General features: G+C 39.6%; 1 protein-coding gene across 1 annotated transcript in view; it reads left to right on the top strand.

The window, feature by feature from the left end:
- Nucleotides 1-26,020, top strand: part of LOC109918532 (protein furry homolog) — a 269,885-nt gene that overhangs the window by 235,625 nt on the left and 8,240 nt on the right. Inside the window, exons 54-58 of the mRNA XM_048598115.1 lie at nt 472-620; nt 1,388-1,595; nt 8,153-8,302; nt 11,519-11,617; nt 12,633-12,716. Coding sequence (XP_048454072.1) covers nt 472-620; nt 1,388-1,595; nt 8,153-8,302; nt 11,519-11,617; nt 12,633-12,716 — 690 coding nt within the window. The remainder of the gene's footprint in view (nt 1-471; nt 621-1,387; nt 1,596-8,152; nt 8,303-11,518; nt 11,618-12,632; nt 12,717-26,020) is intronic.

The raw sequence follows: 26,020 nt of genomic DNA, 5'->3' as shown, positions 1-26,020 counted from the left end.
GCATATACACAAATCCCGTACTGCATACAGTCCTTCAATAAGGAGTATATGACACGAGAGATGGTGCAGGAAGATTTACGAGGAAGGTGGCAAGTGGCAGTAAGCTGATCAAAGTAATTTTAAATATCACAAAGAGGAGCATTAAGGAAATTGATCCTTAAGATAGACATATGTCCAGAATTGAAATGCCAATTCTGGATGACAATGAAGTCCTGGAATTTGAAGCCATGTTCAAATGGCGATGTTTAACTCATGCATTGTTAACACAAATTCACAGGCAGTACAGATTTTAAAATGATTGATATTTTTAAACATTTTCTAAAGAAAATTAATGATGTTGAATTGTTAAATATATGCTTAGTTTTATATTAATTTCTATCTTTTACTGGACGTTACATGGCATTCTAAAGTTAACAATAAGTATTTCATTACATGATTCTAATTCTCAAACTTTACAAATTTTGTTTTTAGGACATTGAATTCATGACTGAGGAAGATGAACTTTCTGGATCTACAAGTGAACTTCCCTTGGCTTTTGAGGGTAATGATAGCTTCAGCCTTGAGATTACAGAGCCAGAAGAAAAGGGTGACGGAGATGTTGATCAATTGGGGCTTTCAAGGTTAATTAAACTTCAGATTATCTTCAGTACATGTGCGTTTAAGATTATTGTTTTCAATTGAAGTCCAAACAAAAACACCAAAAAACTTCTAGAAGCCCAGTTGTTTCAATCTATCTATATTTAGCACTAGGAAATTAATCATGTGGCCCTCTACTGAGTCTTTTCCAAAATTTAATTCTTAGCCATCATCTGAGGTCAAATCAAAGTGTTCTGCAAGGACACAACACTATATAAATATATCTGAGCATCTCCTATGGTTGAGCTATAATTTCTTGGCACTGATTAGCAACTTTCATGGAGCTGTGCCTATGCTTTTTGTTCTATCACCACTAGCTGTTGATACTTGTTACTCTCCTCCTCTCTGCTCAATCTAATTTCAACATTATCAACCTGAGAGTGAAGGTAACTAATGAGTATCTTATGTTGCCATTCTCACTCATCGCCAGAAATACTGCACATTCTAGGATTGAATAGGAAATTTAATTTTTGATCTGCTCTTTATTCTACTGTCAGTTACTTGATAAGTGCCTTAAGAAACCAAGCTTGCCAGAGTCTGGAATAGAAGCTAAATGAGTATGAAACAGAGCAGCAGTTGACATGTCCAGCTAAGCAATCCAAGATTGGAAGAGGGACTAGCAAGACCCTGACTTAAGCAGAATTGATTGGGCCTGCAGTCACAAAGAAGAGCCATTAAATTTATTTTATTTTGTTGATCTTATTTTCTAATGTAAATTTTGCATCATGATATTCGTATTACTTTCTTGCAGCTTTGCAGAAGCAGACAGGGATGGGCTTCATGATCTCCATGCATCACCCCCTCCCTCGCCTTTCTTTTCTGCAATACTTGCAGCCTTTCAGCCTAAAGCATGTGATGATGCAGAAGAAGCATGGCGCACCCACATAAATCAACTGATGTCTGATTCTGATGGTTCCTGTGCAGTCCATACTTTTCATGTTTTCTCATCCCTGTTCCAGGTGAGAATCTATCTTAATTTGTACACATTTTTCCAAAGTACAATATTCATATCCTCTCTGAACATGAACACTCTATTACCAAACTTGTAAAATGTTATAAATGGATGGCAAAACTGACGGCATTGCTTGTGTCAAAAACATGACTAAATTATTTATTTACTGATAGTTTTGTTTAAGCATTTTTGTTATGATCCTAGCTGATAGTAATACAGGACCCATCAGATCCTGGAATGAAACCTGACTTGATCGATCAGAAATTCAGTTTTGTAGTTGTTTACCATGGTGCTAATTCACTGAACATAATCCAACAAGGATGCCAGTCTTCTTTAACAAAATAATACAGGTTCATTACACAAAAGAAAACAAACAAAACTCTATGACATAAAGATCTTAACATAAATAGCAAAGACAAAGTTACAACTTTTTACCCAGCAAATCCATTTGCGTTCAATTCTGGTGAATTGTCATTTCTATCTTAACTCTTTAATTTCTTAACTATCTCTTTCCAATTTTTATGGTCTAGAAGCTTTTTCCAATTCTGATGCTGAAATCTCTTCTCAGTTCTGACAGCTTGAAAACTTCCACACAAAATATCACAGCTTGGAGATTTCACAAGCAAAAACCCTGTTAGGACAAAACTGTTCTCCTGAACTAGAACTTAATTCTGAACTGAAACCTACCAATGGCCCCTGGTCTGTTTCCTCTGTATGTCATAAAGGTTCAACCTTGTAAACACATCATCAATTAATAGGTTCCTAATAGGGACTGAACTGAAACAATATGCTTTCTTGAAAATAATGTTTCTGGTTTACTATTCCAATTTACTTTCTGACCTTTTGTTTTTTTAAAAAATTGCATTCACAGAACTGAAATCACTTGCCTTTTTTGTCAATTCATACCTGGTGTGTGGACTGCGCATTTATTGCCCATCTTCAATTTCCCTTGAGAAGGTGATGGTGAGCTACCTTCTTGAACTCCTGAGGTCTATTTATTGTAGATTCAATCATAATATTGTTAGGGAGTTCTAGGATTTTGATCCAGTGACAGTTAATGAACAGCGATCTAGTTCTAAGTCAGGGTGAGTGTCTAGAGGGAAGCATGCATTTGGTGATGTTCCCATGCATCTGCTGCCCTTATCCTTCTAGATGGTGGTGATTTGGATTAAGGAGCTGTAGTTAATTTCCGTACTGCATCTTGTAGCTGGTACACACTGCTGATACAGTACTTCAGTGGTAGTGAGAGAGAATGGCATTCCATCCAGAAATAATCAGAGTGATAGTTTTGTCCTGGATGGTGTTAACCTTCTTAAGTGTTGTTAGAGCTCTACTCATCCAGGCAAATGGGAAGTATTGAGGTTGGTTGGCTCGCCGAACTGGTTTGTTGTTCTGCAGACGTTTCATTACCCTGCTGGGTAACATCCTCAGTGCAACCTCCGATGAAGTGTCAGTGTGTTTTCCTGCCTGGTTTTAAACTCTGGAGTCCATTGAGCTGGATTGCCTCACTTCCGGTTTTCCTTCGTAGTGGAGTGTATATGGGATCGAGTTCTATGTGCTTATTGATAGCTTTCTTTGTGGAATACCAGGCTTCCAGGAATTCCCATGTCTGTGTCTGCTTAGCTTGTCCCAGGATTTTGTTCTCCCAATCGAATTTATGGTTCTCCTTATCCATGTGGATTGAGATGAGTGAGTATTGGTCGTGTCTTTTTGTAGCCAGTTGGTGTTTGTGTACCCTTGTTGTTACTTTCCTTCCTGTTTGCCCGATGTAGTGTTTCTCACAGTCTCTGCAGGGGATCTTATAGATGACATTGGTCCTGTCCATGATGGAGAGTGGGTCTTTAGTTCGTGTGAGCAGTTGTCGTAGGGTTGATGTGGGCTTGTGTGCCACTCTGATGCCCAGCGGTCGTAGGAGACTTGTCGTTAGCTCCGATGTGTTCCTGATGTAGGGTAGTGTGATGAGTGTTTCGGGGCATGTAGTATCTTCCTGATGTTGTTCGTGTAGGCATCTTCTGACCCAGTTTTTTGGATAATCATTATCCTTGCAAACCTGGAAGAGGTATTCTTCGTCCTCTTGGCATAGTTCTGTGTTGCTGTAGTGTGTTGTTGCCCGTTTAAATAGTGTTCGTACGCAGCTTCGTTTGTGTGTGTGGGGACGGTTACTGTTGAAGTTCAGTACCTGGTCCGTGTGTGTGGCTTTTCTGTGTACTTTCATTTGGAGTTCCCCATTTGTCTTGCGCTCTACCATGACGTCCAGGAATGGGAGCTGTTTGTTCTTCTCCTCTGGTGAAGTTTATTCTGGTGAGGGTGTTGTTTATAAGTTTGTGTGCCTCCTCTAGTTTAGTCCGTTTAATGATGACAAAGGTGTCGTCCACGTACCGTATCCATAGTTTTGGTTGGATTAGTGGAAGGACTGTCCTTTCTAGTCTTTGCATCACTGCCTCTGCTATGAGTCCGGAGATGGGCGATCCCATGGGTGTCTTGTTGATTTGATCGTATGTTTGGCCGTTGAAAGTGAAGTGGGTGGTGAGGCATGGGTCCAGTAGTTTGAGCATGTTGTCTGTGGAGATGGTTTCACTGGTGTCTTGCTCTTGTTCCAGTAGTGCTGTCATTGTTTCCCTTGCTAGTGGTATGTCAATTGATGTGAATAGGGCAGTGACATCAAACGATATCATGGTCTCCTCGTCATCTATCCTTTTGTCTTTGATGGAGTTGAGGAATTCTTGGGCTGAGTGGATTGAGTGGTGTGACTTGTTGACTAGGTGCCTCAGTCTCCTTTGTAGTCCTCTGGCTAATCTGTGTGATGGAGTGCCTGGTAGGGTGTGTTTGTTCCTTCGGGTTTCATTCTTAAGAAGTCTGCTTCGTTGATCTGCCCAGTTTGTTTAAGGCGGTTAAAAACCAGGCGGGAAAACACACCAGCACTTCATCGGAGGCTGCACTGATGATGTTACCCAGCAGGGTAATGAAACGTCTGCAGAACAACAAACCAGCTCGGCGAGCCAACCAACCTCAACACCCACAACCCGAGCTACAAATCTACTCCAAAACCTTAAATGGGAAGTATTCCATCACGCTTATGGTGTGTCTTGTAGATAATGGACAGACTTTAGGGAATCAGGATGTGAGTTATTCACGCAGGATTCTTAGCCTCTTAAACGCTCATGTCTTTGCAGTAGTTATATGGCCAGTCTAGTTCAGTTTCTGGTCAATGGTGACAACCCAGGATGTTGACAGTGAGGAATTCAGTGATGGTGATGCCGCTAAAGGTCAAGAGGCAATGGTTAGATTCTCTCTTGATGGAAATGACCATTGCCTGACAGTTGTGTTGCACAAATGTTGCTTACCATTTGTCAACCCAAGCCTGGATATTGTCTAGGTCTTGCTGAATTTGGAAATAAACTGCTTCAGTATCTGAAGAATCATGAATGGTACTGAACATTATGTAATCATCAGTGAATATGTCCACTTCTGACCTTACGATGGAGGAAAGGTAACTGATGAAGTACATGAAGATGTTGGCCATTGGACACAACCCTGAGGAACCCCTGCAAATGTGTCCTAAAGCTGAAATGACTAGCATTCAAAAACTACAATAATGTTCCTTTGTCCTACTTATGACTCTAACCAGCTAGATGTGTTTGAATTCTATCCCATTTATCATAATGGTAGTGCAACAAACACAGTGGAGAGTATCCTCAGTGTAAAGGTAGGTCATCATCTCCACTAGGACTATATGGTGGTCATCCCTACTGATAGTGTTAGGAACAGATGCAACTGCAGCAGGCAGATTGGTGAGGAAAGGTCAAGTACAATTGCCCTCCTTCATCACCTCCTGCAAACCCAGTCTAGCAGTTATGTCCTTTATGACTCAACCAGCTTGGTCAGCTATGGTGCTAGTAATCAGCATTAAGTTTGCTTGCCTATGTTTGACTTTTTACCATGAGACCTCTTCGGATCTGGAGTCAAAGTTGAGGACTCCCAGAGCAACTCCCACTCAGCTGCAGATCACTGTGGCACCACCTCTGCTGGATCTCTGGACCATACCCAGGGATGGTACTAGTATTGTCTGGGATTATGTGTAAAGTATTATTCTGTAAATATGAATATGTCAGGCTTTTGCTTGACTAGTCTGTAAGACAGCTGTCCCAACTTTGCCATTAGCCCCACATGTCGGTAAGGAGAACTTTATAGGGTTGACAGAACTGTGCCTGTCATTGTCATTGCCATTGACAGTCCCTAGTTTGATGCCAGATGATTCATACAATTTCATTTCCTTTTTGAGACATTTTACAACTGACTGTATTGCTCAGTCATTTTGGAGGATAGATAAGGATTTGGAATCTGGATTTGGAATCACATGTAGGCCAGTCAAAGTAAGGATGACATTTCCCTTTTCTGAAGGATGTTATTGAATCAGATGAGGCTTTTTGATAAATAATGATGATTATGTGGTCATCATTAGAGTCTTAAGTAGTTTTTCTTAATTCAATATTGAACCAGGTTCCCAGGAATATCACCTGGACATCTGTTTTTCCAGTTCAGCAATGATGCCATTATGCCATTTTTCCCCTTTATTTTATCTTCACAATCCAAATTCCAAAATGATATGATGTATTACGCACCTTTATTGAAAGTGAAATGTTGACTTATTCTGCATTTTCTTACATTTTCAACAGATACTCCTTTGGTATTGCTTTGCTTTCAAATCTGTAACATTTGCCTTTTTAGATGTATACTGTCTTCACTAATTTTATCATAATAGCTGTGATATATTGGAATATTAAATCTGCCAAATCCACCAGTCATCTCCACTGTTTCCTGAGCTCTCGATTTACCTTATGTACACCCAATTCCTCTCAAGCAAACTTTATTGGCAACAAGGCTAGCATGCACGTTTCTGACGCACCTATGGATGCTGATACTGAGAAATTATGTGCAGGTTCCAACAGTGGAGCAAAGGCCAGCATTTTGGGTTGGACTCCCAAAGAAATGTCCCACAAATGTTTTGTTAAAGAAGACATCTACAGCAGTGTTTTCCAACCAGTGTACCATAGCAAACCAAAACAGTTCAAGTGTGTGTGAACCTTTTGTGCAAAAGTAGTGAAAATTGATAAAGAATAATATTCTATCCATCCAAAATTGCAACTCATAAAGCTCATGAAAAATTAATCATCAAATTAAATGCGAGGCTATTGGTTTTTTGATTTGAAGACGTCAGCATGCTGAACATATATGGCTAAAGGACAAAATTGAAACAAAGTGAAAAAATTGCATGTGCCCAAGAACTGTTTGTCTCATTGAAGTGTGCCATGTTACTAAAAAGGTTGGGAACTACTAATCTACAGATCTCTTAATGTAAGGGGCCAAAGGAGAATTGGGTCTCATCATCATACTGAATATGAGCTGCTGCTTTGATTGTTGTTGTACGATTGGCATGCTAATTTTTATCCGATAACTAGTTGCAATTTAGTCCATTTTTTAAGGTTTTTCTTCCTTCTTACACTTTCCTTTTGTGATATTTCATATCCAAATTAGAAGAAAGGCAAGCTTGTTTCAATTTTTTAAAATTTTGTTCATGTGTTATGGGTATTGCTGAAGGGACCGGTATTTATTTCCCGTCAGAGATAGTAAGAACTGCCGATGCTGGAGTCTGAGATAACACAGTGTGGAGCTAGAGTAATGCAGCAGGCCAGGCAGCACCATTGGAGCAGGAAATTTCTGAAGAAGGGTCCTCACCCGAAACGTCAACTTTCCTGCTCCTCTGATGCTGCCCAGCTTGCTGTGTTCGTCCAGCTCCACACTGTGTTATCTCCATTTATTTCTCAACCCCATTTATGCCAGAGTAGGTAATGTTGAGCTCCCTTCTTCTACTGTAGCATTCTTTGAGGCATGACCCACAGCACTGTTGGTTAGGAGGTTCCAGGATTTTGACTTGGCAACAGTGAAGGAATGGTGATACCATTCCAAGTATGGCTTAGAGGACGTATTGCAGATGGTGGTGTTCCCATGCACTTTCTTACCTTTGATCTTTTAGGCTTCTGCAATGCTGTCCTCTAACTGCCTTTTGGGATCCCCATGAGTGGATTAATATATTTTCTTCACTTTCCATGATGAAGTCCAAATCATCCCAGAAAAAAACATTAATGAAACTGTTGAGTTACCATGTTGAATGAACACAACACCTGGAATGTTTGATCCTGCTTCCATGTGCTATGCAATAATGATTCCTGAACTTCAGTTCTCGATACAATTACAGAATAATGAAAAAAAAGCTACTGCAATTGTCAAATTTAAGGATGGAAAAACAATTGAAAATAGATATAAAACAGAAACAGATTGCAGAAGAAACTCAAAGGATCACTGGACTTGAAACGTTAATTCTGCATTCTTTTCACAGATTCTGCCAGATCTGCTGAATTTCTCCAACAATTTCCTATTTTGTTTCAGATTTCCAGCATCTGCTGTTCTTTGTTTTATATTATCATGCAAACAGATTTAAATTTATTGAACCAGTAAGTGTAAGCAGAGACAGCATAATAAACTAATGTGAAAATTATCTTCCAGTGCATTCAGAAAAAATTCTGTTCTCTAACCTGGGATGCTGCAAGTTTCCTTGGAGACAGTCTGCGAGGAATAGGATCAAAATTTATGAGTTCTTCAGAGGTGCTGACTTCATGCTCAGATTGTCCCACAGTTTTTCTAGATGCTGAAACTGTAAGTATCTGTTGTAATTGTTTAGTTAAGTGATTACAGTGAAGTTAAATATTTATTGAATGAAGACAAAGCTTTTGGATCATTTCAATTTACTTTTGACTACAAGTATATTTGATGTGATCTGTATTCGCTTTTCAAATGTTTTGCATTATAATTTTGCAAATTGTTTATATCAACAGGAAATATTTAAAATAATGGTAACTTTAAAACTCAATATTTTCTTAAAAGTCTTTTATAACAAAATAGATTTAGAAGGAAATGAATAGTATAAATGTAAATCAGAGCTGTGCAGTTTAGACAACTCTATTTTAATTATAAATAAATCATAATAAATAGATACATAAAATATCCTAGTTATTGCTAGAGCATACTTATTGTTAAAATAAAACTGTTAATTATGCTTGAACTGAAAATGACATCCTTTTATTCACTATTTATGATTTATTTAGAAAAATCAAAGAAAATCTTCAAAATGCATTTATGATACAAATATGCTTAGCAACAAAAGCAACATATCTCATGGAAAATCTTTGTTAGCATGCCTCAGAGACAAAATTAGCTTTACTTTTGGCATAATTCAGTTCAAATGTTTCTGCTAAATTGTGTACAGAGTCCAGGCAATGCTTACAAAGCTGCATTAATCATAGATCCTGAGTTGACCTGCAAGGGAATGGTCTAAACTGCTATAGTCCTTGTGCTGATGATCCTCCCACAATGATGTAAAGTAAATGTAGTAATAGCCACGAAATTAGACTTTACAGCACTTGATTTCTTGTCATTAGAAACACTCATATGCAAGCACTTCTAGTGCTAGTCATTTTGGCTGGGGAGTAATTGTGCACACAAGGAGGGCCCATTGGAACTATATAGTGTAAGGAACTTGTGATGCCAATAAATTGTAGTGTTGATTTGATGACAGCGCAAACGTTTTGATGCTCAGCACTTCAGTTAACCCTAGACACATGCACCCAAACTTGTTTTCAACATAAGGAAGGATCACTCACACATGCTATTAAAGAGATTGTCAATTATTTTCAAGTAGTTGATTTGTGCTGCCTCTTCTGGCAATAGTAGAAGTGTTTGATGGCTTCCAAAATGAAGTTTCTGATGTCTCCAGAGTGGTATAATATGCTGAAGGGCTTGGTTCTGACACCACTTGCTTTCTGACATACAAGAGCTGGACAAGCTGCTAGAAGAGGAAGTGTGAACATTTCTCAATGTGATGTCCATATCCACTAGGATATCCAGGAAACAATTTTCTTGCTATAGCCCAAGTAAGAAAAAGTGTGTCAGACTTCTCTGCACTTCAGTAAGGATGTCCTTACTGATATTTGCCATATGCTACGACCATGATTACAGGATTAGAACAGGATGAGACCAGCATTGCCAGTGCCTGTGACGGTGGCAATGGCCATGAACATTTTAAGTTTCTAGCTTTTTCCAGGATGGAGCAAGTAATTATTTGCAACATTTGTCAGTATGCCATCCACCATTGCACAAGGATGTTCTATACTATGAGAGAGATGACATACTTCATTGTCTCTTGCCAGAGAGTTGTCACCACTTAAGGAGGAAAGGAGGCAAAGAACACGTGTTTTCTGGCTGGACTATGCATGATTAATTCATCCTACTAAAATACCTGGAAACATAACATGAATTTCCCATTCATACAAGATTTCACACCTTCCCTTTCCTTTATGATGGACCTGTACAGCTTCCACTTGGCCACAGTGCAAAATTAAAACCAACCATAAAATAAATTTTCCAAACCTGATTCATATATTAAAGCACATCAAACTTCATACCTATGTCAACTAATCACCGTTGGGCATTCTCTTCATGTTTGTCTTCCTTTTCATGTTTTAGTGCTCCGCTGCAGTGCCATCACTAGTGGCTATGGCGTCTCTGGTAAACAATCACAAACATTCAGTGGGGGAGACTAAAGATGCCATTGCAAAATAATTTTGTGCAGTCTAGCTCTGGAAGACCAGTTTGGACTGTACCATCTTAGAAATGGCAGTAGCTGTCTGAGCCGGGTAGCTGACTGATAGCAGCTAGTGTACTGCCAGAGTGACCACTCATTTCATTTTCAGAGAAGATATCAGTTTCATGCTTAACTATGCCATTGACACTTCCAGCAATCCTAGTAATGTTTTGGAAGATATATTGCTGGACTTTCGTCGTACCCTGTTGGTTCCTTTGAACATTGATGGGGGTAGTTTGATCTTAGAGTAGGATGATGGGTCGGCACAACATCGTGTGCCGAAGGACCTGTACTGTGCTGTACTGTTCTGTGTTCTGTGTTCTAAGCATAGGTTGTAGCGGATTGAGCTTCCATGACTTTAATCTGAGCTTTCACTATTGTACACAGACATTGGGTGACTGATGTTTTTAGTACAGTAATTGCTGTGACATTGACCAACAGAAATTTGAATTGTGGGTTGCTTCAAAGGTGTGCTCATGGAATTGGCCATCACTTGCAAATCAGAAAGGATGGACTTAGTGCAAATGCCAAAACAAGTTGGTCTCATACACCTCTGTGCTCCTAGGCATTCACAGCAGCATCTCTGCAGGCTACCAAATTGGCTGGCTGACAGGCAGTGGCAAGGGTAGTGAGCCAAATGCTATCTTCCTATGAGAGGTTCGTAGGTTTGTGCCTCTCAGAGCCACTGCTGAAGCCCTCAGGCAGTACCTTCAGTTATGAAGATCAGCTGAAAGAAGTTGAGACTGTTTTCCTTTGAGAGAAGAAGGCTGAGGGGAGATCACTTCTCAAAATCATGAGCAGGTTGGACAGAAAACATTGTGAGAAAGGAGAAGCAGTTTCTGCTGGTAAAAGAGAAAAGAACAAGAGGGCATGGATTTAAATTGTGCGCAAGAAATAAAATCACACAGTTAGTAATTAGGGTGCAGAATGCATTACCTGGAATTGTGGTAGAGGCAGGTTTAACTGGGGCAAACAAGGTAATTGGATGATAATTTGGGTAGAAATGGTATGCAGGAATGTGGGGAAAAGGCAGGAATTTGGCACTATGTAATAGAACCAGTGCAGGCTCAAGAAGCCAAATAGCCCCCTCCTGCACTGTAACAATTCTGTAATTCTGTAAATTTGCAGAACCCAAATAATCTCAGCAAAAACTTTAGTACTGAAATTATGTAAGCATAAAATTTGTATTTTTAAAATGTGTGAATGTTAAAAATATACTGTCTTTCCTCCAGCTGATTTCTTGTGGGCTTCTTGAAAGACTGAAGTTCAATGTCTTGGAACTACAAGAATATTTGGACACATACAACAACAAGAAAGAAGCTGCCCAACTGGTTAGTCAGCTTTCAGATCATGTCAAAGAGTACTCATTATTACATTATTAAATGCTGACATATACAATTTAAAACTGTTCTCATTTTTATTATCCACAGATATACTTTTCTCTTTTTGTCGTTCTGCTCCCCTTCTCGTTTTCCAAATAAAGTTTGTTAATATCTGATCATTTCCAGCACATGAGCCAGTAACTGATAACAATTCCTCTTTGAATTACATGAAATAAAATTATATTCAAAAAATCATAATTATCAGGAGGGGTTCTACATGAAATGTATTTGACTAGTGTCAGCATGGCCCGAATGATCTCCTACACAGAAGTGTGCAAACTAATTGTTGAACAAAGAGAATTTTGCCTGTTACTGATCATATATACATGACCTGGATTTAACCCCTAAAAAAGGAATGCATTCTTTCTTTTGTACCTCTCCCATCATAATGTTGGTGGGGAGTAGCAAATGTTAAAAGCACAACTGACAAGTAACAAGAGAGTTCAAAAGACATTGCATTTTTCCCTTCACTAAGTTAGGGCTATCATACCACACCCAGGTCTGACTACAGTTCTGTAGAGGTATATAAAGGTTATTTAATGAAAAAAGAACTCTAATTTTAATGTACCATTGTTCTGAGGAGAAAGGAAAGCTTAGATACACACCAAACATTTTTGCATAAATTTGTTATTTAAGTTACGATGACACTCTCGTCTTATTTACAAAAGGTTTAAATCATTCCCCCACATCTGTTTCAAGGAGGGAAATATGAAACAAGCACAAAGAAAGGAGACCTAGTGTAACAAGTATTTGTATTTATCTACTATTTTAACATTCAAGAAACAAATGCTGATTGCCTGTAGTCTAAAGAATGTAGGGTCATAATAGTCTTATTTATATATATTTTTGCTTTTCTTTTTCAGTAAGTTCTGGTATACTTTTTGTAAAGATGTATATTTGACTAAAGAAAGTATTATGTTTTGGATCTGGTAAAAGTATTATTTGCATTTTTTTTCAACAATAGTGGCTGGCAAATTGTAAAGCATCATTTCCTGGAGCTGTGGGAGATACAGTGATTACAAACCAACCAGGGGACTCGGAAGAAAAGGTAAAATCCTTTGCATGTTAATAAAGTTATGTTCAAATGTAATATTATTTATAATTTATCACTAATGTCTGTATTGCGACTTAAAACTTGAGAACCTGTCAAGTTTTTGTGAGCTTACAATGTGAACATGTTTCAATTTATCACCTTATTGCATGCACTGGTTAAGTGGATTGTCAATCCTGGTGTATAGAAAACCATTCTTTGTATTTGAGTAATCTATTGTGACTCTTAATATTAAAAGGTGATCAAAAGTCTTTAAATAGACAGGTAAATTTTACAACACTAGCATTATCAGAAACTCGCAGCACTCCCTGCAATTTCCTGTTCATTGAAGTCAATTCTCTAGCATGGACTGGCCTCTAGTAAATAACTGGGAGCATGTTAAGAGTCCATAAGACAGTGTTAGTTAGACAATCAATTATGAGGCAAATAGCAGATAATTGAAGAAGTGTGAAATCGTTCTGAATTGGAAGAAAAAGACACTTTGGATTGACAGCAGTTTTCATCTTGTTTCTTTCAAGTATAAATACTTTGATGGTTTTACCTTGTATGAAACTGTGTACTCTAATGCATGTTTCACAATGATCTTCTATGCTCTGTTTTCTTGGCTTTTTGCTCCTGTGACATGCTTACTGTGTAGCAAATGGAATCCCTTGCAGTAAGTTACAAGTCTTGAATATTTTCCAACTATTGAATTGTTAAATTTTGCTTGCTAAAATATACACTTCTTAAATAATCATGATAGCTCTTGTACTTAGGATAAATCTAAATTACTCCAGTTATTTCCAGTTTCCAGTATTGTCACAGCTTGATTTCTTCTCTATGTTTCTACACCCTCTGGTTTAGTTAATAAGACTAAATTGAGGACAAACTTTTAATGCTGAAATAGAAAATAACAGAATCATTTTTGCTCCTATTTTAATGATAATGCATTGTTCAACTAGTGGTGGCCACAACTAGAAAATCTGAATGTCGCCAACCAGCATCTGCTGTACTCTGAGTAGCTAATTTCTCAGAGATGGTTTAAAGTAGGCATTTAGCTCATCAGCAGAATGATCCTTTTAAAAGGATCCAATATCTTTACTTGGGTGCCTGAAACACAGACAAATACAATTTTCAGGCTTTGTTCTGGCAAGGCACATTGGTTCCAAACATTGGCCTCATTGTATCTGATTTACCTGCTTACAGATTCCTGTGTTGTACTGAACTTTGTTTTTTTTTTATATTTTCACTCGTGGGATATGGATGTCATTGGCTGGCCAGCAGTTACTGCCTGGCCTCAGCTGCCTTTGAATTGAGTGGCTTGCTAGGCTATTTCAGAGGGCAGTTGAGAGTTAAGCACATTGCTGTGGGTCTGGAGTCACATGTAGACCAGACCAGGTGAGAATGGCAAATTTCCTTCACTGAAGGACACTAGTGAGCTAGAGTTTTTCCAACAATTGACAACGGTTTTATGGTCATTAGTAGATTCTCAGTTCCAGTTTTTTTTTGTTGAATTCAAATTCCACCATTCACTGAAATGGGATTTGAATGCAGGTTCCCAGAATGTTAACTGAGTTTCTGGATTAATAGTCTAGCGATAATATCACTAGGTTATCAATATAATATTAAGCATATTATGGCAAATATTTACATTTGTCAGGCATCATTTCCCCTTCATGAAGCTATGCTGTCTTGGCTTGATTATATTTTGTATTTCAAAATGCTCTGAAATTACATTCTTTTATAATAGACTCCAACGTTGTCTCTGTGATAGATGTTAAGCTAACTGGCATATAGCTACCTGTTTTTATCCCTTTCCCTCTTGAATAAGGGTACTACATTGGCAAACCTCTGGGATTTTTCCAGAATTCTTTTCCAGAATTCTTTTCCAGAATTCTTTTCCAGAATTCTTTTCCAGAATTCTTTTCCAGAATTCTTTTCCAGAATTCTTTTCCAGGGATTCTTGATAGGTTCGTACCAGTACATCCATTCTCTTGGTAGACACTTCCTTTAATATCCCAGGATACAAGCCATCAGGTCCAGCAGACTTAGTAGCTTTTAGCCTCATTAACTTTTTTTTTTGGTGATAATTATTGTCCTTATTTTCTTTTGCCTTTTTGTCCTTTGATTATTTAGTATTTTCAGAATGCTATTCATTTTTTCAATTGTGAAGACTTGTGCAAAGTGTTTCTTAAACTCTTCTGCCATTTCCTGGTTCCCCATTTCCCCAATTTCCTTCTCTAAAAAGCCTGTATTCACTTTGTCCTCTTTCTTTTTATATATTTAAAGACACTTGTGTTCATTTTTATATTACAAATGAACTAATGAATGGTCAGCGTGGGTTTCTAAAGAATAAATCTTGTTTGACTGAATGATCAATTTTTTTTGAGGAAGCAACAAAGAGTAGACAATGCTGATTCAATAATGTTATAAGGTATTCAAAATAGACTAATGGTTAAAGTCAGAGAATGTGCAGTCAGTGGACAAATGGCAATAGATTGCTAGTGGGCTTCAAGACCAAAAGGGAATTTTCTTTTGATCGTACATGGGTTATGGACATTACTGGCTAGGCCATCATATATTTCTGTCCAGAAGGCAATTCAGAGTTAACCACATTGCTTTTAAATCAGCCGTACTGAATTTAGATTTTACCATCTGCCTGGCAGGATTCAAACCCATTACCCCAGAGCATTTGCCTGAAGTTCTGGATTGCTAATCAGTGATATTACCACTCACTACTGCCTCCCCGATTATTTGGAGTAAATGATACTTAGTCAGAGTGACAGAAGGTAGGAACCACTGTTCCACAAGGATCAGTGCTGAGAGCACTACAGTTCACAATTTGCATGAGTGAATTTGATGTTAGAATCAAAGCAAAATTTCTAAATTTGTGGATGAGACCAAGTAGAGTTGGGGGAAAATAAAAGAATAATTAGTCAATACTGAAGAGGCCTGCAACAAATTATACTTCCAAAATTTGTCAAATGCGGTTTAATACAGATAAATGTGAATTAGCATGTTTTAGTTGAAAGTATAGCGAGGTCGAATATCACTTGGAAGTTGCATGTTTAGGTGGAGTAGAGGAACATTAGGATTTTGGTGTACAGATACATCAAGCACTAAATGTTACACCACAAGTTAGCAAGATCTTTTAAAAAACAAACCAAATAGTAGGCTAACGTGTAATGATCCTTGGTCAGACCAAAGGATACTACATGCAGTCTGGTTCATATATTAGAAAAAGGATATCACAGCACTGGAAAGGTGCAAAGAAGATTTACAGGAATTATATGAAAAGTGCGTGATATGTACATATTGGGAAAGGGCTGACAGTCTGGATTATGTTTCTCTTGAAAAATGAAAGAGTGGTATAACAGGAGTGTTTAAAATTATGGAAGATATTTATAAGAAGTTGGTATAGAGAGACTGTTTCCTCTTGGGAAGAACAAAGGGGCATAATTTTTAAGGTGAGAGGAGAAAGTTTTAAAAGGACATGAGGGGCAACTTTTTTACACAGTGTGGTTCATGTGTGGAATGAACTGCCAGATGAAGTGGTGGATGCAGGTACAGTTACAACATTTAAAAGACATTTGGATAAGTGCATGAATAGGAAAGGTTGGGAGAGATTTGGGCCAAACGCAGGCAAGTGGGACTAGTTTAGATTGGGAATATGGTTGGCGTGGACTAGTTGAACCAAAGGACCTGTTTCCATGCTCTGTGACTCTATAACTGAAGACCAAATCAGCAATCACCAAGTAATCCAAATTGGAAATTCAATAGTGATGAGTGAGTGTGAGAGACTTGCTACATAGGAAGTGCTTGAATGTGTTAGTATAGATGTGTTGAAGGGGAATTTGGATGACAAATAAGAGAGAAGGGAAGAGAACATATGCTTATACATTTAGATGAGGGATTGGAGGTGGTTTAGGTGGAGCAAAAACACAAGATTGAAACAATTAGAAGAATGCCTGTTTTTATATCGTGTATCTTCTGTTATCCTGCATTATCACATAGAAACAAAGAAAATAAGCAGGAGTAAGCATTTGGCCCTTTGAGCCTGATTCACCATTCATTATGATAATAGCTGATCATCTAACTCAGTAGCCTGTTCCTGCTTTTCCCCCATAACCTTTGACATATAAAAAGAGGAATTGTCAAGCTTGGAGTCTGATTCTTGGCTGGCAGATCATCCTGGCTCCGTATATATGTTTGCTTTGGAATTCAATGCACAGATTGGACCAGCATAAAAATTATGAGGGGAGTGTTTCAACTGGATTCGCATGGGAACCATAGGGGAAGTTCAGATTCAAGGAAAGCTAAACCTGTAAAATGAAACAAAAATAGAAGACTGACAAATATCAAATAGGATCAAAATGAAGAATCCATAAAATGCATGTAGCATTTTCAACAAAATTTGATGATCTTGTGCCATTATAGACATGTGGCTTCAAGGTAACCAAAGTTGAGTACTGAATATCCAATGATATTCTCCATTTAAGAGGGATGGGCAAAAAAGAAAAGAGATGACAGTGGTACATTGGTAGAAGGGGATCTTAGATTGAAGGATTTAAATGTAGAATCAGTTTGGGTAGAGCTATAAAAAAGAGCGAGGGGGAGAACTCTATAAATCAGGAAATTAAAGGTACATTAACATTAAAGGTACATTAATAGTAATACAGTACTAATGGGCAACTTCAATTTTCGTATAAACTGGCTTAACAAAGTCAGAATTAACTCTGTGAAGAATGAATTCCTAGACAATATACAGGTTGGGTATCTGGAACTGTATGTTGAAGAGCTAACATGGGAAAGCTTTGTTCTGGATTTGGGTTGTTTAATGAGAATGAGCTAATTAATAATCTTGCTTTGGGAATTAGTGAGCATAATATGATAGAAATTTACATGAAGTTTGTAGTTTCATTCTGAAACTAGAGCAAATAAAACCATGAAAGCAAGTGGCTCTGGTGGTATAGGAAATATACTAAGAAGTTGACAGTTAACAGCGAATAATTAGTATTTCAATAAATAACCACAAAATCTACAACAGATATAGATTTCACTAAAGCAAAAGTACCCAAAAAAAAGGTGAATTGACCAAGTTAAAGTCTGCAGTACATTAAAGGAGGTGGCTTATAAGAATGTCAGAAATAGTGGCAAACCTGAGGACTGGGAACAACTTAGATTCCAACCATGGAAGACCAAGAACCTGATAACAGAAAAAAAATATGAATGCAAGCTAGTGACGCACATGAAGGAGGGCTGTAAAAGCTTCTATTAATATGTCAAAGGAAAAAGATTACCAAGAGTAAATGTTTAAATAAATAAAAATTACAGATTAGGATAAGAGATTTTTTAATAGACGTAGGGAAATGGAGAGAAACTAAACTATTACTTTGGGTGGTATCTTACCAGGGTCTGAGGAGTGTGGGCTGTGGCAAGATGTGTGGCCGAATCAAATGAGAAATCCAGCAAGGCCAATTTGACATTGGAAGCATCTTGTGACATTTTTCTTGCTTTTCACAAGCAGCATGGCAAGTTTCTCACTTGGCAGGAGTGAGTTCCCAATTAATGGGAATTATTGCTTGATAAATGCATTGCTGATGGCCCAACTCTCCTGCGTAATACTCAGCTTTATCACACCAAGCTCACCAAACAAGCTAGATGTAGAAAAACAGGCATGGAAATCAGAATGGGTACCTGGCAGATTCAGCTCATTGCTTGCTCCAAACATCCTCCATTTTGGACAATGACTACCATCGCCAAGGCACGTACCACATGAATCCTACTTCCACGGCATTGGAATCTGACGTGTCATCCTCTAAGATCCCCAATGGCACATCTCCAACCATTTACAGGATGCTTCTACACTTTAACGTTGCACCTCAAACTATACTGGCAACTTTCATAGTAATACAGCACGAAGGACAGATACACTCAGGGACCTGCACTCAGTTCATACACTGGACCAGGTTGTATCACCAGGCTCTTTGCCCACTGTCATAGTACTCACTCTGAACTTATTTAGATGTTTTGCCTTGCCTTTTTGTGTTTTGCCCCTTCATGCAGAGATACCAGTCTCTCATTACCTTCTTAAAAAAAACAGATTTTAGAAATCAGAAACAAAAACAGAAATTGCTGGAAAAACTCAGCTGGTCTGGCAACATCTATGGAGAGAAAGCAGAGTTAACGACATGAAAAATATATCATTGGCAAACTGAAGTACCAGTCTAGGGCCTACTCAGGCCAGTCAGAGTCAGGATCCTCTCTACGTAAGAGATAAGGAGCCGAATGTTGGGCAGTCGACCAACCATCTTGACTCTTTCTGTACTATTGTGATGTATGCTGTGGGGTTTCTAGGTGTTGAGTTATTAACCAGTAGATTAATTAACCAGATAATAATTAACATGTAAATATTTCTATAGCCATGGTAATTTTCTTTTGAAATGGTTTTTGAGGTCTAGCTTTGGAATGAATGGATTGTGTGTACCACTAATGAACTTTGTTTATTTTAGATTGTTTTGTGGTGCACATGTTTGTTAGAGAGTTCTGGAGCTTGTTTCCTTTTAAGCTGAAGACCCAGCCCCCAGCCCACCCCACGCCACCCTACCCCCCTCACGCCACCCTACCCCCCCTCCACACACACACACACACACCCTGCCATAGCTTAGAGAGAGAGAGACTTTTGGTTTTCACTTTTTACTTTGAGTGGAGCAGTCCTGTGAAATCCTTGGGATGGCTTTATAGACCTATGCTTCTGAGAAGGGAAAAATATATAGTGAGCTAGGCTCCTTATAGTAAAGAATTGGTATTAGTCCCAGAACAGAAATGTTGGGATAAAACTCTGAAAAGATTACTTATAGCTGAGTACATTGAGATTCAGGTGTATGATAGCTTCTTCCTGGAGCTATGTGCAGTAACAGTCTAAAAGTTGACGTCACAAGTGACTTAAACTTACCAAAGTGTTAGATACAGGGACTTTAGTGTGAGTATTGTGTGAGTTGTTTTTGGGTACTGTACCAGGGTTGTGTTTTGGGTACTGCACAAAAGTGTTTTTGTTTCCTTTCAATTTGTAAAGGAGTGTTTTGGGATTAATGGATCTTAATTGTGTTTAAAAATCTTAGAATATGTGTTATAAGTAGATGGTTTGATTTATTCTATTTTATCTTCATTTCTTTTGTTATTAAAGCAAACTCTGCAGTATTGTCTGCCTTTGTTTCAGTGAGACATCACTTCTAAAATAAAATATGGGATTTTGATCTCATGGGTCAATGGGCTGAAAATCGCATATGGAGTTCAATCTGGATAAATGCAAAGTATTACATTTTGGTACAAAAAACAAAGGTGATACTTATACAATTAATGGTAGGGCTTTGGGTAGTGTTGTACAGCAGAGGTACCTAAGGGTGCAGATACATAATTCTTTGAAGTTTGCATCACATATAGACAGGGTGGTTAAAAAGGCATTTGTCATGCTTCTCTTCATTGTACAGTCCTTTGAGTGTAGGAGTTGGGAAGTCATGTTGAGGTTGTAAAGGACATTGGTGAAGCCTCTTCTGGAATACTGTATCCAGTTCTGATCACCCAGTTATAGGAAGGATATTATTAAGTTGGAGAGGGCTCCAAAGAGATTTACCAGGATTTTGCTGGGTATGGAAGGTTTGAGTTATAAAGAAAGGTTGGATGGTCTACGACTTTTTTCACTGGAGTGTAGGAGGTTGAGAGGCAATCTTATAGAAGTTTATAAAATAATGAGGGGTATAGATAGAGTCAGTGGTAGTTGTCTTTTACCTGGGATGGGGGTCAAGACTAGGGGGCACATTTTTAAAGTGAGAGGAGAGAGATTTTAAAAAGACATGGGGGGAAAATTTTTTATATTCGCGTGTGGAATGAATTTCCTAAGGAAGTGGTAGATGTGGGTACAATTACAACATTTAAAAAACATTTGGATAAGTACATGAATAGGAAACATTTGGAGGGATATGGGCCAGGAGCAGGCAGGTGGGACTAGTTTAGTTTGGGATTATGTTTGGCATGGACTAGCCAAAAGTGTTTCTGTGCTGTATGACTCTATGATCAAAGCAAATATGATCTATCAAGCCAGATTGCTGTCTTGGACTTGTCTGTTAAAACACCAGTTGGGATCATAACACTTTTTTTTTCCTCCTAGAATGAGACAGGAAAGAGGCAGGATTTAAGAGAGATGACAGTGGGTAGAACTACTGTTACTTTTGATGCAGGTTGGGATGTGGTCCTGAGCGTGTGAATTGGCAGCGTAGAAGGCATGCAGGGTTCTGGGTGACAGCGAGTGTGGAAAGATATTGCAAGCAGTACTGAGAGTGATAGGGCATGAGCTTTGGTGGGAAGTGGGTACAGTAGCAAAGATAGTCTGAGGTATAGGAGAGAATATGGTGGCACTTATGCTGGTGGAATGAAGAAGCTCATTGACCGTCTTTCTGCATTGCTGTGCATTCCTCCAAATAGCTGACATTTCTTTAATTCAGGTTGCAACCACTGACCAGGCCAGCATTGTCCGATGTCTTGGCTTCCACTGTTGGTCCTGGAGAAAGAGGAAATCCCACCTGTGTGTTACCACATCCGGGAAACCCTCCAGGTCTCAGCCGCAAAGTGGAACACTAATGTCCAACCATCTGCCATGTATGGGGCAAATGTCAGGAGCCATGCGGGACAGATCTGGAAGTGATAATGGTTTTCTGGGTGCACAACAGGCTTTCAAATATGGCAGTTGGGACACCAGTGAATTCTAGGATATCTGTTGAGTGGTGAGTTGCTCTGGGAACAGCGGGTAGTCAAAAGGAAAAAGTCAGCAGGTCTGACAGCATCTGTGGAGAGAAAGCAGAGTTACTATTTCAGGTCCAGTGACCCTTCTTCAGGACTGATAGTAGCCAGGAAATGGTTGGTACATATGCTGAAGGTGTGGTGGACGGAGGGGGAAGGAGTAAACAATGGGTGGAAATGGAGCCCACACAGAGAGACAGAAAAACAGTTGGGCAGACAAAGAAATAGGTAAAGATCAGCCTGGGAGAATTGATAGCTGCTAATGGGGGTCGTTAGCTGACAACAGGTTGCGCATGGCAGCAGCCCATGTGATGACAAGGTCTGGTGTGGTGGAGTTGGGTTAGGGACATGGAAGAAGGTGCTCAGGCCCTAAAATTGTTGAACTGATGGTGAATCCAGATGATTGCAGTGTTTCCAAATGGAAAATGAGGTGTTGTTCTACCAGCTTGCAATATGCTTTGCTGGAGCACTGTAGCAAGTCCAAGACGGAAATGTTAGCCAGGGATTGAAGCAGCAAGCAACAGGAAGCTTAGGGTCATTTTTGCAGACAGAACATAGGTTTTCTGCAAAGTGGTCACCCAGTCTGCACTGACTGCAAAGTGGTCACCCAGTCTGCACTTTGTCTCCCCAGTGTAGAGGACACCACATTGTGAACAGCAAATACAGTAGACTAGATTGAGTGAAGTGCAGGTAAATTGCAGCTTCACCTGGAAGATGTGCCTGAGGCCTTGAGTAGTGAAAAGGGAGGAAGTAAATGGGCAGGTGTTACACCTTCTGAAATTGCATGGGAAGGTGTCGTGAGGCTGTGGGTGGGGGGGTGGGGGGCAGTGTGTTGAGAATGGAGAAGGAGTGGATTAAGGTGTCCCAGAGGGAATGGTCCTTCAGAAGGCTAACAAGGGAGGGGGTTGTATGTCTGGTGGTGGTGGCAGCAGCGGCATCCTGCTGGTGGTGGTGGCATTCTGCTGGAGGTGGTGGAAATGGCAGCTTTGGATGTGGATGCTGGTGGGATGGTAGGTGAGAACAAGTGGGACTCTATTGCTGTTGTGGGAGAGTAAAGAGAGGGTGAGGGCAGAAGTACAGAAAATGGGTTGGACCCAGCTGACCGCCTGTCAACCGCAGGGCTGGGAATCCTCAGATGAGGAAAGTGGTGGACATTTTGAGGGCCCCCTTGTTGAAGTTGGCTCTGTTGGAACACGTACAACAGAGACAGAGCAACTGGGAGAAATAGAGTCTTTACAGGAAGTGGGGTATGTGAATATAGAGTCAAATAACTGGGAGTCAGTGGGTTTTAGTGAATATTGGTGACCAGAAGGCACTAGAATCGAACGTAAGGGACATTCGTTTCACAGGAATTTGAGTGCAGAAATACAGTCTTTCTGCAGCTGTCTAAAACTTTGGTGAGACTTTGCCTGAGGTGTTGTGTACAGCTTTGGTCCCCTTATCCCTTGAAATGAATGGCAATGTATCGTTTGCCTTCCTAATTGCTTACTATAAATACATGCTTGCTTTTTAATCTACAAAGACATCTAGACCCCTTTGGACACCCACACTCCCGTCACTTACCACTTAAGAAATATTCTGCTTTTTTTTCTGCCAAAGTGAGTACGTTTTATTCTCATCATATTTCATCTCCATAATCTAGTCCATTCATTTAATCTGTCTGAGTTCTCTTGAAGTCTCCTCACAATTTAAGTTCCTACTTATCTGATGGTGTCATCAGATAATTTGAAAATATTCATCCCTACATCTAAATAATTATAATACGTTGTAAACAGTTGTGGACCTGGCATTGTTGCTCATATCAGTTTTTCCTCCCAATTTCAAGCACTCTAATTTTGTTTAGTAAATCTCTGGTGTGAGCCCTTTTGCAAAGCCTTCTGAAAATCAAGTACACAACATGGTATTTGTAATGTAATTTGTTCCTAGTTTATTGCTGATAGTTGGTAAGGATCACAATGGCAGAAGAACTCAGCCCCGTGAAATGTTCCTCCTGCGATATAATCAGGGACATGTCCAGTGTCCATGGTGACCACGTATGCAGGAAGTGTGTTCAGCTGTAGGGGTAGTAGGAACTGCAGATGCTGGAGAATCCGAGACAACAAGGTGCAGGGCTGGATGAACACAGCAGGCCAAGCAGCATCATGGGAGCAGAAGCTCTTGATTGACTGCATGGAGTGGCAGAAGCTGCAGATGGACTTCCTATGAAGCATCCGTGAGGTTGAGGACATCGTTGATGTCTCAGAGCAGCTGCAGGGCATTCAGAAAGGGGAGGATGAACAGCCAGCAGTCGTGGTACATGACGGTACCAACAGCATGTGCAAAAAAAAAGGTCCTGTAACCAGAACTGGAGGGTTGGATAGTGATTAAAAAGGAAGACTACTAAAATCGCAATCTCCAGATTATCTCCAGTGCCACGCACATCTGAGTATAGGAATAGGAAGATAGGTCAGATGAATGTGTGGCTAAAGGGATGGCATAGGAAGGAGACCCTCAGTTTTTTAGATCACTGGGACAGCTTTTGGGTTAGTTGGGACCTGTACAAGCTGGACAGATTGCACCTGAACTAGAATGGGTCTGATATCCTTGCTGCATGGTTTGCTTATGCTGCTGGGCAGGGATGGGGTTTAAACTAATTTGGCTGGGGCATGGGGCAGAGTAGATGTAAAGTCGAGAGCAAAGTTCATTCAGATATAGAAGGAAGGCTTGGACAGTCCAGTAAATGGAGAAGGCATGGGCCTGATAAGGCACATGGGAGGTCCAGAAAGCTAAATTGTATCTATTTTAATTCGAGGAGCTTGATTGGTAAAGCAGATGAACTTAAAAGTATTGATCAGCATGTGGAAATATGATATTCTTACAATCACTGAGACATGGTTGAAGGAAGGACAAGACTGGCAGCTTACTATTCCTGTGTACAGAAGTTTTAGGCGTGATGTTGTGGGGGAGTGGCGGCAGGGCGCAGAAGGGGCTGGGGGGCTTGGTTGAACAATATGTGGGGATATTGTATTATTAATAAAGGAGACCATTGCCACAGTAATGAGGGAGGATGTCTTAGAAAGCTCTTCAAACGAGGCCATCTTGGCAGAGCTTAGAAATAAAAACACAGTCAATCACTTTTATGGGATTATACGATAGGCCTCCCGACACTCCGAGGGAAACAGAGGAGCAAATATGTCAACAAATCACAAATGTGTGTGAGGCATGTGGTTATAGTTGTAGGGGATTTCAATTTCGCTAACGTTAACAGCCTTAGTGTGAAAAGATGTGATGGGGGTGGATTTTTTATAAGTGCAACCAGGAGAACTATGTGGCATCACGTAATGTTAAACCTAATCCTAGGGAATGAACCCAGTCATTTGAAGTTGAAGAGTCAGTGGGCAAGCATTTTGCAGATAATGACCATAACTCTACAAGTTTCAAAGTAATTGTGGAAAGGGATAAGGATAGTGTAGAAGTTAAGTGTCTAAATTGGGGGATATCTGATTTCAATACCATTAGACTGGATCTGGTAAACATAGACTGGCAGCAGCTACTTGCATTTGAAAAGTGGAAGTATTTTAAAAGTAGTATCATGAAAATTCAGGGCCAGTGTGTGCCTCAAAGAGTGAAGGCAAGGGCAGCAAGTCCAGGGAACCCTGGATGTCAAGGCACATTGAGAGTCTGATAAAGAAAAAGAAAGAAGCAAATGTTATATACTGTACATTATGAACAGGGCAGGCCTTTCAAAAGTACAGAGAGTATGGCGGGGGGTGCTTAAAAAAGAAATTAGGATGTCAAAGAGGGACCACAAAATATCTTTGGCAGATAAAATTTAAAGAAAACACCAAGGCATTTTATAAGAATATTATGATTAAGAGGATTACCAGGGAAAGAGTGGGACATATTTCAGACCAAGGGGCAATCTGGGCATGGAGCCAGAGGGCATGGGTGAGGTCTTAAATGAATATTTCCCATCTGTATTCACAAAGGAGAAAGACATTGGAGCCAGGGATTTCAGTTGGGATAGTGAGGTTCTACAGCATGTTAAAATTAATAAGGAGGAGGTATTAGATGTTTTAGCAGGTATAAAGGTGCATGAATCCCAGGGTCGGATGAGATGCAACCCAGCATGTTATGGGAGGCAAGGGAAGGGATTGCTGGGGCCCTGGTGGAGATAGTTAATATCTTACTAGTCATAGATGATGTGGCAGATGACTGGAAGATAGCTAATGTGGTTCCTTTGTTCAAGAAAGGCAGCAAGGAAAGGTCAGGCAATTACAGACCAGTTAGTCTGACATCAGTAGTGGAATTGTTGGAAAAACTTGAGGAACTGGATTAATCATGGAACATGGAAAGGCAGATGTTGATCAGGGATAGCATGGATTTCAGAAGGAGATCCTGTCTAAGTTAATTGAAATTTTTGAAAAGGTGACTAAATATAATGATGAGGGTAGTGCAGTTGATGTGGTTTCCTTGGACTTCAGTGGACTTTGAGAAGGTTCCACATGGAAGGTTGGTCCAAAAGGTAAGAGCCCATGGGATCCAAG

Source organism: Rhincodon typus, chromosome 6, assembly GCF_021869965.1.
Source record: "Rhincodon typus isolate 14 chromosome 6, sRhiTyp1.1, whole genome shotgun sequence".
Classification (NCBI taxonomy): Eukaryota; Metazoa; Chordata; class Chondrichthyes; order Orectolobiformes; family Rhincodontidae; genus Rhincodon; species Rhincodon typus.
Note: the sequence above shows the minus strand (reverse complement) of the source record. Positions and strands in the feature narration are given on the sequence as shown.